The 12,142-nt window shown below is 39.1% G+C and overlaps 1 protein-coding gene across 8 annotated transcripts in view; it reads right to left on the minus strand.

Moving 5' to 3' along the window:
* Nucleotides 1–12,142, minus strand: part of LOC129749946 (anoctamin-8-like) — a 178,348-nt gene that overhangs the window by 62,905 nt on the left and 103,301 nt on the right. For 7 of the 8 annotated variants that reach the window (XM_055745093.1, XM_055745094.1, XM_055745096.1 and 4 more), the window contains 4 exons: nucleotides 11,994–12,124; nucleotides 11,451–11,612; nucleotides 11,202–11,357; nucleotides 391–459 (listed from right to left, as the gene is read on the minus strand). In XM_055745093.1, the coding sequence (XP_055601068.1) occupies nucleotides 391–459; nucleotides 11,202–11,357; nucleotides 11,451–11,612; nucleotides 11,994–12,124 (518 nt within the window). The remainder of the gene's footprint in view (nucleotides 1–390; nucleotides 460–11,201; nucleotides 11,358–11,450; nucleotides 11,613–11,993; nucleotides 12,125–12,142) is intronic. The other variant, XM_055745098.1, reaches the window with a different exon arrangement.

The following is a 12,142-nucleotide window of genomic DNA, read 5'->3' on the forward strand; positions in this document are numbered from 1 at the left end:
AGAGTTGATTAAATAAAAATATTTTAAGGTTATTAACAAAAAAAGTTTCTTTAACATTAACGTGGCAAGCTCGTTTGTTTCATAATCGCTGGAAGGAAGTGTTTGTTTCGGCATGAAAGTGGATTGATTAGCGCAACTGAGAAATAAAACAAGGAGATATAGTAGATTGATATAGAATTCTGTATGTTATACCATTATCATAGAGAATGATGGATCTGAGCAGTAGGTAGTGGGAAGTCCAAGTCAAGTTGATTTTTTCTATTAATTTATCATTCCCAGAGAAACACATCGAAGGGACGGAATGGGGATTTTCTTAGAGCTAAGAAGGTATATGATTTTGTAACTTGTTAAGTTTTTTTTGGTTTTGTTGTAGAATACTGTAGTCCAGACCTTAGACGCCATGCACATGCAATCCCAGACGGCACCGTTAGAATTTGGTAAGTGCTGATCGAGCCAATCCTGCAAGACATTTGTGTTTGATGTGGTAAACAAACAGAAACAAAAAGAAATCAAATACAGTGTGATGAGTATATGGAACGACATTGAGTGAGTGAGTAAAACGGAGGAGATCGACGAACGCCAGGACATTTCTAAGCGATGTTGTTTGATATAGATAGGATCAACTTCAACGTTCGGATTAGTTTCAAATTAATAATCTTAAATTCTGAATTTTGAATCTTGAACTTGGAATTTATTTATTCCGAAGTCAGTTTCTCGGTTGTTAAGCAGTAAAATCAGTCAATTTAATCTATTTATTTATTTATTTATTTATTTATTAAACGACCGTTCGGCCTTTCGTCTATTAGGCCTTATGCCCATTTGACTTATCGTCTATACGGGCTAGACCCCTTTGGTCTAATGACTATTCGGCTTGACGACGACTAACGTCCAACAACTGAATTAACTTCTGCCTTCGTTTTGTTACCTATATATAATTCGCGAAGAAAATTTGTTTTTCTGGATGACAAAACTGACAAAAAATGCCATAATTGACAGTAATGATAAAAATGACAAAAGCGATAATATGACAAAAACGATAAAAATTACAAAAATGACAAAAATAACTAAAATGACCAAAATGACTAAAATGACAAAAATGACGAAGAAGAAAATGACAAAATATACAAAAATTACAAAAATGACAAAAATTACAAAAATGACAAAAATGACAAAAATGACAAAAATGACAAAAATGACAAAAATGACAAAAATGACAAAAATGACAAAAATGACAAAAATGACAAAAATGACAAAAATGACAAAAATGACAAAAATGACAAAAATGACAAAAATGACAAAAATGACAAAAATGACAAAAATGACAAAAATGACAAAAATGACAAAAATGACAAAAATGACAAAAATGACAAAAATGACAAAAATGACAAAAATGACCAAAAATGACAAAAATGACAAAAATGACAAAAATGACAAAAATGACAAAAATGACAAAAATGACAAAAATGAAAAAAATGACAAAAATGAAAAAAATAACAAAAATGACAAAAATGACAAAAATGACAAAAATGACAAAAATGACAAAAATGACAAAAATGACAAAAATGACAAAAATGACAAAAATGACAAAAATGACAAAAATGACAAAAATGACAAAAATGACAAAAATGACAAAAATGACAAAAATGACAAAAATGACAAAAATGACAAAAATGACAAAAATGACAAAAATGACAAAAATGACAAAAATGACAAAAATGACAAAAATGACAAAAATGACAAAAATGACAAAAATGACAAAAATGACAAAAATGACAAAAATGACAAAAATGACAAAAATGACAAAAATGACAAAAATGACAAAAATGACAAAAATGACAAAAATGACAAAAATGACAAAAATGACCAAAAATGACAAAAATGACAAAAATGACAAAAATGACAAAAATGACAAAAATGACAAAAATGACAAAAATGACAAAAATGACAAAAATGACAAAATTGACAAAATTGACAAAAATGACAAAAATGACAAAAATGACAAAAATGACAAAAATGACAAAAATGACAAAAATGACAAAAATTACAAAAATGACAAATATGACAAAAATGATAAAAACGACAATAATGACAAAAATGACAAAAATGACTAAAATGGCAAAAATTACAAAAATGACAAAAATAACAAAAATGACCAAAATGACCAAAATGACCAAAATGACAAATATGAGAAAAATTACAAAAATGATAACAATGACAAAAATGACAAAAATGAAGAAAATGACAAAAATTACAAAAATAGCAAAAATTACCAAAATGACAAAAATGCCCAAAAATGACAAAAAATGACAAAAATGAGAAAAATGACAAAAAATGAGAAAAATTACAAAAATGACAAAAGTAACAAAAGTGACAAAAATGACAAAAATGACAGAAATGACAAAAATGACAAAAATGACTAAAATGGCAAAAATTACAAAAATGACAAAAATGACAAAAATGATACTCCGCATTCTTAGACTTCCTCACTTCTTGATCGGTGGAATGCAAATTTAAAAAGAAATATGTTAGGCTCACATTTCGGGTCTTCACTACGACGAATGGCCGTTAGTAGGGTAAAAGATTCAGAAATTGACAGTCGCCACTTGGGTTTCGTTGCGATAACACGTGTTATATACGACGCAGTGGGCGTATCTACGGAGTGATATTGAAAATTTTCTTTACAAGTGACAATTTTACTATGAACATTGGATTCTCGTTGTTATCTCTATGAAGTAAGGTTGATAACGTGATTTAATATTTCCACAATCGCGGAAAGACGCTTGGAAGGACACCATTTTCTCTCTAGAAAATTGAGTGATTGATCATAAGAGGTGAATCGTCCCGACTCACAGTGAGGAATGCATGAGTGAACGATAGTGAACACTAGTAAGTGACGAAGATCAAAACAAACCGAATCACGTGCGTAGTTCAACACAGTAGTTCTCAACCTTTCGTGCTGCGAGTGTTTTTTTTGTGAAATATAGACATTAAAAAGAAGATCCACGTATACCTCCCGGCATAATGTCGGGGGGTTACGACCCCGATTCTTACGGTGATCCAGGGGATCCTGGATTGAACAGCAGAATAGATGGAGTATTTGCTGGACGAAGTGTTCCCGAAGGGTGCGATCCTAACGGAGACCATGGACAAATGCATGTACTACAATTAGAGGCAGTGGACACAGTCTTACCGAAGCGGCCATTTGAAATCAGGAAGGCAGTCGAGGCATAACTTGGCACTAAAATCAAAGAAGCATACCCACAAAACAACATCTAACGTTATCAAACTGAGAAAAAGAAAGCAGATCGATCAATTTAAAAAGATGAACAAGTTGGCTGATAACACTCCAATCAGAATAATTGACCATCCTACCCGCAACCAATGTAGATGTGTGGTTTACTGCCCAGAATCCATGGAATATACAGCAGAAGAACTCAAGGAGGAGCTTAAGAAACAGGGAGTTAAGGACCTATGGCAGATAACGCGCAAGGGAGGAGGCAAAAACGTTCCGACTCCAACTATCATCCTTACATCCAAGAAAAAGATGTACAATGATTGTTCCAGTATGCGGCGTATGCTGTGGAAAACACGATAACACACCGGAGAAACCATGCCAGGAAAAAACTAACTGCAAGCACTGTGATGATTATTAACATCCAGTCGCTTGCAAAAAGTGTCCAGTTTACCTTTAGGAGACCGATATTCAGCACCTGATGGTGGACCAGGGAGTTGGGTACCCTGCAGCTCGAAGGATGTTTGAAGCCAATCACAGATCCAAGACTGCTGCCATGAAAGTTGCGGAAAGTAACGATGCCCGATTTGACGATAAATAAATTCGATGAACTCCTGATCGAAACCGCAAAGAAGGACGAAGGGCTCAACGCTATGAGAATGAAAGCTGAGAAACGGGATCGTCAAATTGAAAAACTCTTCAAAGGACTCTGGAACAAAGATAAACTTCTCAAAGAGAAGGACGCTGAAATCGCATCTCTGAAAGCCGCCTTGGCTGCTGCGAACATCGCTATTGCACCGATTGTCCATAAAAATGTCACTGAACGAGATATCACTGTTGCTACAGCAACAGAAAATGGAAACTCAGTAGTAACACCAAAGCTATTGTCAAAAAAACACAGAATGTTGGTAACCAAAAAGTAAGATCAAGATCTCGTTCTCCCCAAGAATCCAATCAACTTGAGGACAATAGAAATGGACGTCAAAGTCGTGGCTTCTCAAGACAAAGCAGACGTCTTGAGTTACAGTCTCACACCAGACAGAAAGAAAAGAGTAATTCACCGAAGAACATGAGGCAAAATAAGAAGGTCATCTCAGTGGACACTCAGTCTACTTGTTTCATATCAGATGACGAAAGTTACGATTCCTCGAAAGGTCTCTCAAACTCCAAACAAAAAAAAAACACTTCGGAAATGGACATTTATTCAGATAAATCGAATCGTTTCGGTCTTCTGGAATTCTAAGAGCTGCCATGAACGTTACCTCCAGTTACAAGCGAGTCCTCTCTGATCAAAAATAACCGACAAGACAATTCTGAACATACCAATGGCTTCAACAAACTCTCATGTGGATAGTTCAAAGCGACTCAACAGAGAGGACAACTGCAGGTCCAAATCTAAAAACCCACTATTAAAAAACCTAACTACTACCTCGGGTAGCCGGGGCCCTGTCAGTGCGGAAGTCTTTGGAGGACCGGTATCAGAATGGGGGGGGGACAACCAGGGGCCAGGGATCCACTTCAGACGATCTGTCAGGCTAGCAACACGTAAAGCCATTCCTCAAAATGCTAGAACTTGTGCGGAGCCCCTGGGCCTTGCCAGTGCCGAAGTCTATGGTGTACCGGAACTAGCATACCACCTCCGAAACCGGAGAACATCAAGCGAGACGGACAAACGGGTTCCACCCCCGTATTCCTCGCAGGACACCGTGGGAGTTAAGATTAACAAGGATGGCGAGACGGACAAGCGGGTTTTACCCCCGTATTCCTCGCAGGACACCACGAGAGCTGAGTTTAATAGGAATTGCGAGACAGACAAGCGGGTTTTACCCCCGTATTCCTCGCAGGACACCAATGGAATCGTTATACCTGACCACCATCGACCAGGCATATGTTTCAGACGATCCGCCAGGCTAGCAACACGTAAAGCCATGCCACAAAATACTAGAACATGTGCTGAACAGTACGACCAATGGAATGCGAAACTTTTTAATATTAAGCAACCTATTGCTGGCCCTTCGTCCATATCACTTGCGTATCCTTCATCTGTGCGTCTGTGCCAATAGCGGGGTCCATACAGACTGCTTCTGCTGGTGCAGCTCTGTCGGGTTTCGCCACCCGATCAACACAAGACGTTAATGACTCATCAAGCACTACATCTTTCAGTTCTATCGGAAGCTCAAAAAATACTATTACAAGTAGAACACTTAATGCTTCAATACCGAAACAGCAACCTATCATAAGTAAGAATCACTCTACGAGCTCTACGTTAGCTATCCAGTGGAACCTCATCTGATCTAGACACAGATCTACCTATGGTTGCAGTTGAAGTCTCTTACCCGTTTTTGGTGACAATTGTTTCGATCTACTTGCCTAACCAGAAAATTCCGAACCTGCGGAACAAACTTACCAACGTTCTTCAGCAGATCATCGGCCCGATTTTACTCCTAGGCGACTTCAATGGACACAATCAAGCATGGGGCAGTCCGAATCGAAATCGCCGTGGAATTGACGTACTAGAGAATGCGGATAAAGTAGGGCTCGTAATTCTGAATAACGGATCTCCTACTTTCATTCATGGCCAAACGGAAACTGTGATCGATCTTAGTTTTTCCAGTCGAAATTTGCTTCGTCGACTCCTATGGTTCACTCACCATGACCCAATGGGTAGCGACCATTATCCCATTATCATCCGCTGTAATGATAAACCTAAGGAGCTTACTCGGCGACCTCGATGGGTCTGTGATCAGGCGAACTGGGAATTATACCAGCATAAGAGTTGATGAATCGTTTCGAAGAGGATCCAGATTCTTTAACTATACAAAAATTCACAGAAGGTATGCATGACACAGCAATCGAAGCAATTCCCAGAACTAGTACAAAACCGGGCCGAAAAGCAACGCGATGGTGGTGCCCAGAAGTCAAGGCCACTGTTAAGGGGAGAAGGAAGGCATTGCGCGCAGTCAAGCGACTCCCCGATTGCCATCCCGACAAAGAAGTAACAGCAGAGATATACCGCAAACTAAGGAACAAATGTAGGCAGACAATACGAGACGCTAAGACAAACAGTTGGCAGGAATTCATCGACGGAGTAAACAACAACAATACTTCGGCAGAACTCTGGCAACGAGTAAACGCCCTTTCAGGGAAACGAAGATCAAAGGGCTTTGCCTTTACTACTCCGAACGGCACAGTAACGGATACAGCAACCATAGCTGACATGCTAGGCCAATATTTCTACTCCCTTTCGGCACTGGATGGTTATGCTGACGAATTCATTAGAAGAAATTCTGCAACATGCAACTCGATATCTAATTTCAGAATACCGAACAGCAACGCTAATCCACATCTATGTCAGCCATTTCAACTTCGAGAATTGACAACTTCCTTGGTTGTTGCTAAAGGAAAATCTGCAGGACCAGATGAGGTTGGCTACCCACTCTTGAAGAATCTAACTCCAAGCGGCAAAACAAAACTACTAAATATTTTTAATAGTATCTGGACCAAACGCGAGTTTCCACAGGAATGGTCGGAAAGCCTGTAGTCCCTATCAAAAAACCCGATAAAACCGGGCGGAGCCCTGAAGACTACCGACCCATCTCCCTCACATGTTGCGCCAGCAAACTGATGTAAAGAATGGTCAACCGTAGACTTACACAACACCTTTATAATAACGGTTTACTAGATCCCCGATAACTCGCGTTTTGACCAGGCTGTGGAACCAATACCCATCTTGGAACACTCAGCGATGCATTAAACGAGGCAAGAAGGGATGAACTTCATGTTGAGATGGCAGCCTTAGACATAGCAAAAGCCTACAATCGAGCGTGGACGCCGTCAGTATTAAGACAACTTGTAAATTGGGGTGTGGGTGGACAGTGGACACATGCTCTACTTCATCAAAAACTTTTTAAATTCACGATCCTTCCGAGTAATGATTGGTAACCATAAATCAAGAGCTTTAGATAAAGAGACTGGTGTTTCTCAAGGCTCTGTACTGGCCGTGACACTATTTCTTGTGAAAATGAATAGTATCTTTGATAACCTTCCCAGCGGAATTCGTATATTTGTTTACGCTGATGACGTGGTTTTGATGGTTGCTGGCGCCACCGTGAAGGCCATGCGACGAAAACTAGCCCAAGCTGTCTCGTGGGTGGCTCGTTGGGCCTCATTTGTTGGTTTCCAGCTATCAGCAAACAAAAGTTAATACACACACATATGCAATTCCAACCATTGGATACTTAATACACCAATTATCATCAATGGAACCAGTGTACCAAGACGTAAATCACTTAAAACAATCGGCATTATAATCGATAGAAAACTATCCTTCGCTTCGTATTCTGATAAAATAAAGGAAGACTGTCGAAGCCGTATCAACATCTTAAAAACTTTGGCTGGACAACACGTGAACAGCAACAGGGAATCAAGAATAAATATCGGAAATGCGATCGTAAATTCCAGAATTACATACGGCCTTGAGTTAACAGTATTAGGTTGAAAAAGCTAGCTCCTACTTAAAACCGGGTCATCAAGACAACATCAGGACTTCTACCTTCCACTCCTTGCGACGCGGCTTGTGCGGAAAGTAGTAAACTTCCATTTCGACACTTTATAAACAGAGCGGTGTGCCACCGAGCACTTAGTTTTGCTTCGATGACATCCGAATCGAACGGGGAGGGGTTCCTCCTGACCGAGGCAGATCGCCTCTTTAGAGAATCCACTGGCCAGAAGCTCCCGCCAGTGTCCAAGGGCCATTGGTGTGGAACCAGAGGCTGGAACCTTCCTAAAACACTAACTGACCTGACAATCAAGAAGCAGTTCAAAGCAGGCTCCAATCCAACAGCTATCCAAAAAGCAGTAATAGAACTGACCAGGACCCGGTACTCAAACCACACAGTTCTTTACTCGGACGGCTCACTAGCATCAGGAAGGGTCGGGATAGGTATCTCGGGACCAGACCTGTTATCGACTCCCAGACCATTGTAAAGTCTTCTCAGCAGAAGCAGCAGCAGCCCTTATCGCAGCAACAACACCCTCAGATCGTCCCATCGCCGTCTTTACAGATTCGGCCAGTGTGGTTTCTGCTCTAGAATCAGAGTCAGTTAAGCACCCATGGCTTCAGAAAATCTTACTGGAAGCTCCATCAAATTCAACTTTTGTCTGGATCCCAGGTCACTCCGGCATCCCTGAGAACGAAAAAGCTGATGAACTCGCAAGATCAGGTCGTCGGCAAGCACTCTATAGCAATCTTGTCCCAGCAGAAGATACAAAGACATGGGTATCTAAAGTGATAACCGGAAAATGGGCTGAGGAATGGTACTGTTCTGGACAAGAAGAAACCAGGGAATTCTTCCTTCGCAAGATTAAAAGCGTGGTAACTAAGTGGGATGATCCTAAAAAACACAGAGAACAACGAAAATTATCTAGACTAAGGACGGGGCATGTAGCTTTTGCATACAAAATGAGCGTTGGCAGTGTTTTCCGGACCCAGTGTACAGTATGTCATGTACATCAGATGGTGGAGCACGTTTTTTACGAATGCCCACAATACGAAGTTGCTAGACTGACGTATAATATCCCCAAGAATATAGGGAAGGCGCTAGGAAATGATCCAACCATGACAGAGGTCGTTTTTTCGTTCTTGAAGGATGCTGGTTTATTCGATCAAGTATAAAGACCATATGCAAGGTTGCCGAAAAAAATTCTGTGTTTTGACGAAAAAAAATTCTGACTTTCTGTGATTTTTCCCAAAAATTCTGTGAAGATTTTCTGTGATGCTTTGTCCTTTAATTTCAATCAAAAGTCATGTTCAATTGCGTCTTTTTTACATTTTACTTAAAAAAAATCACTCAACATTATCAATTCTATCATATTTCTCCTATTCAAAGATAATTATCCAAAATTTTTATCGACATGATAAAATTTATTTTGAAAAAACGTCCAAAATTTAAAAATTCTGTAAAATCTGTAAATAGTTCAAAAAATCTGTGTTCTGTGACACAGATTCTGTGATAAAATTTGGCTCAAAATTCTGTGAAATTATAGATTTTTCTGTGATTTCGGCAACCTTGACCATATGTTCAATTTTTAGTATGTAGGGGAGATGAGGGCATAACGAGCACCCAGGGCATAATGAGCACTACGCTTTTCTACGAAAGTACGTATTTTCTTAAATAAATTTTCATGAGGATTTGTTTCGTACTTCCTATAGTATTATTTTTTCACAAAAAAAGGAATCTCCTTATCATCTTTACAGAGATATTTAAAAAAAACTAGCTTGGTTCTCAAGTTACGAAAATATTATAATTTTTGAGCAACACGAAATAAGCTCTTATGATCTTAAAATAACCTTGATCTATAATGTTCGTACTGCAACATGATGTACACATTGTTTCTCAATTTTTACCATCATAAAATTTTTGATTTTTCACTTTTAACAATTTTAAAACACGTTTTTACTTAAATTTGTTGACTAGGGGCATATAGAGCACCTTATTATCGAGGCATAATGAGCATTTTCTGCCGTAGAATCTAGCAGCGAATTGAAATTGATTTATAGCGCCACATCTTGACTAGTTTTCATCCGACGATTTAGCCTATTGGTAAGGTGTCGGAGAAGTAATCAAAAGACTAGAGTTAGATTTCTGTTCGAGGTGATTTTTTTCCATTCACAATTCATGATCGATTTTTTTATTGTTACATTATACGGCTAGTAGCATCATCCTCCGAACAAAGCACTTAATGTATGAGCGTGCGTGAATTGTTTGTATTCTACAAACAGACCTAGATTATTTTGTTATTGCTTTGTTTGATGAATCTACGACTCACCTGACTTCATCGAATTGAATTCGCTGCTAGATTCCCCGGCAAAAACGCACATCTTGCTCTGATTAATGGTGCTCATACTGCCTCAGGGGGGGTTCTCATTATGCCTCCACAGTGGCTGGTTTTCAGCTTTTGGCAAAATTTTTTAAAATGCATTTTTTAACGTTTTCATCTAGTTTTTCACGTTTCAGCCCGTTAGGGAATAGGCTTTTCAAGTGTCTGAACACGAAACAATAATGTAACCTCCCTATTATAGCTATTTTCTATGGTTAAATAACCGTTTTCCTTAAGGTGGCCATTATGCCCCCATCTCCCCTAGTCCCCAATTGTAGGGGTTGTCGTTATAATGTACTTCCCACCTCTTGAGAGAGTCCCTTATGGTCTCTTTCTCGTATGTCTAATCTCATAAAAGAGATGAACCAGCTGAAAGCTGAAAATCTCTATAATAAAGACATTAAAAAAATCAGAACATTGCTTGATGAAATAGCTTGTCAAAAGAGCCCTGAGTTTTAAATTTCAATTTAAAACAATTTATGCACTTCATTTGCTCAACAATAAATTCAAAGTATTTATCCACGAACAACCTCCCTATTTTAAACGAAATACCTTTGAGAATTTTTCGCCAAAATTAATTTAAGTTAGCACGACAAGATATCGAACGTATAAATCATCAATAATTGACTTCATTTTAATCGACAAGTGAGATCTCAAAATAGACATCGCGCCTTCTAATCCAATTATTGTGACATTGACCTTTTGGTAAAACTCTACTGAGACAGTATAGCCATGAAAGCATATCGTAACAGAACTATTACCAACAGGCCCAATGAGACCGATTCCGAGTTCACTTTATTTCGTCCCAAACAACAACATCGCCAGAAAAGTGTCCATCATTATCGTCATCATGAAGTGTGTACTAGGAAATGGGCCTATCACTGGGACTGATTAAGGCACGAGACAACAAAGTCGATTAAATGTGGAGAAAGAAACTAATTAAAACAAGCAGTGATAGCAGTTTCTTTTTTTCTTTGTATGTCTGTATGTTGCCGAACAGATGAATGTGGGGCACGATTTGTCAATGAGTAAAGCTCGTCTTAAATCTAAACGAATTTCTTCTAGATTATAAATATTAAAAGATAAATACCTGGAGTCGTAACATTAGAAACATCACTACAAATACTAGCACTAAACACAGTCCAATAATTGGAAAACTAACTAGATACCGGAACGCACGTCGCTGCCAGGCGGGAGTTTCACGTGGTTCCAGACGACCGGTTACGGGACTTTCCTCCAGCGAGCCCTGGAAGCGAACAACGTAAGAACGAATTATTTATTAATCAGCACATAGACAGATTGTTGTTTTTTATTTAGTTACAGCAGCAAAGCGACTTACCGTATACAATGGTCGAGGCGGTTCCAAAAGTTCCGGTGGCGTCGACAAAGTTCCCCACCGAAAGGCAAGCTCGACGGAGTAGCGTCGCCACGCTTCCAGGTACAGGGAAGCCCACGCCACGTTAAACAGGGAAAATATTACATGGCCGATGTCCTGTGCCACCTGTTCCGACAATATGATAGGAAAGAGTAGGTAAATTAGATCGCATTAGAACAATTCTGGCTCATTAGACATACACCAAGACGATTCATTTCCCGAGGGATGGCCTTTTCACGGAATCTCGTTAATTATTTAGTTTCATTGTAATTGAAACATAAGACATGACATAAACAATTGTCTATGTGTATGGAGGGAATACACATGTTCTACCTACTTTAATATTATTTACTATCTTAGCCTTAGGTTCATTTGAATCAATAGAAAAAAACATAAAAAGAATTAAATGAAGCATCCATAAGTCAGCGTAAATAAAACGCTTACCACGCAAACGAACGAGAAGGCCGACCGGGAAGATTTAATCTAATAAGTCCCAGTTATTCTCACCTGACCGCGACCCCAGAGGCCGACATACAGGATGGTTCCCAGCACGGCCGGAACACAAAGTGCACACGTGTAATGGCCCAACCAGGCGAAGTAGAGAGCCACCTTCACTCCGAAATACGCCGCTATATCATCTGCGAAACGGGAGACCA

Source organism: Uranotaenia lowii, chromosome 2 (genome assembly GCF_029784155.1).
Source record: "Uranotaenia lowii strain MFRU-FL chromosome 2, ASM2978415v1, whole genome shotgun sequence".
Taxonomy (NCBI): Eukaryota; Metazoa; Arthropoda; class Insecta; order Diptera; family Culicidae; genus Uranotaenia; species Uranotaenia lowii.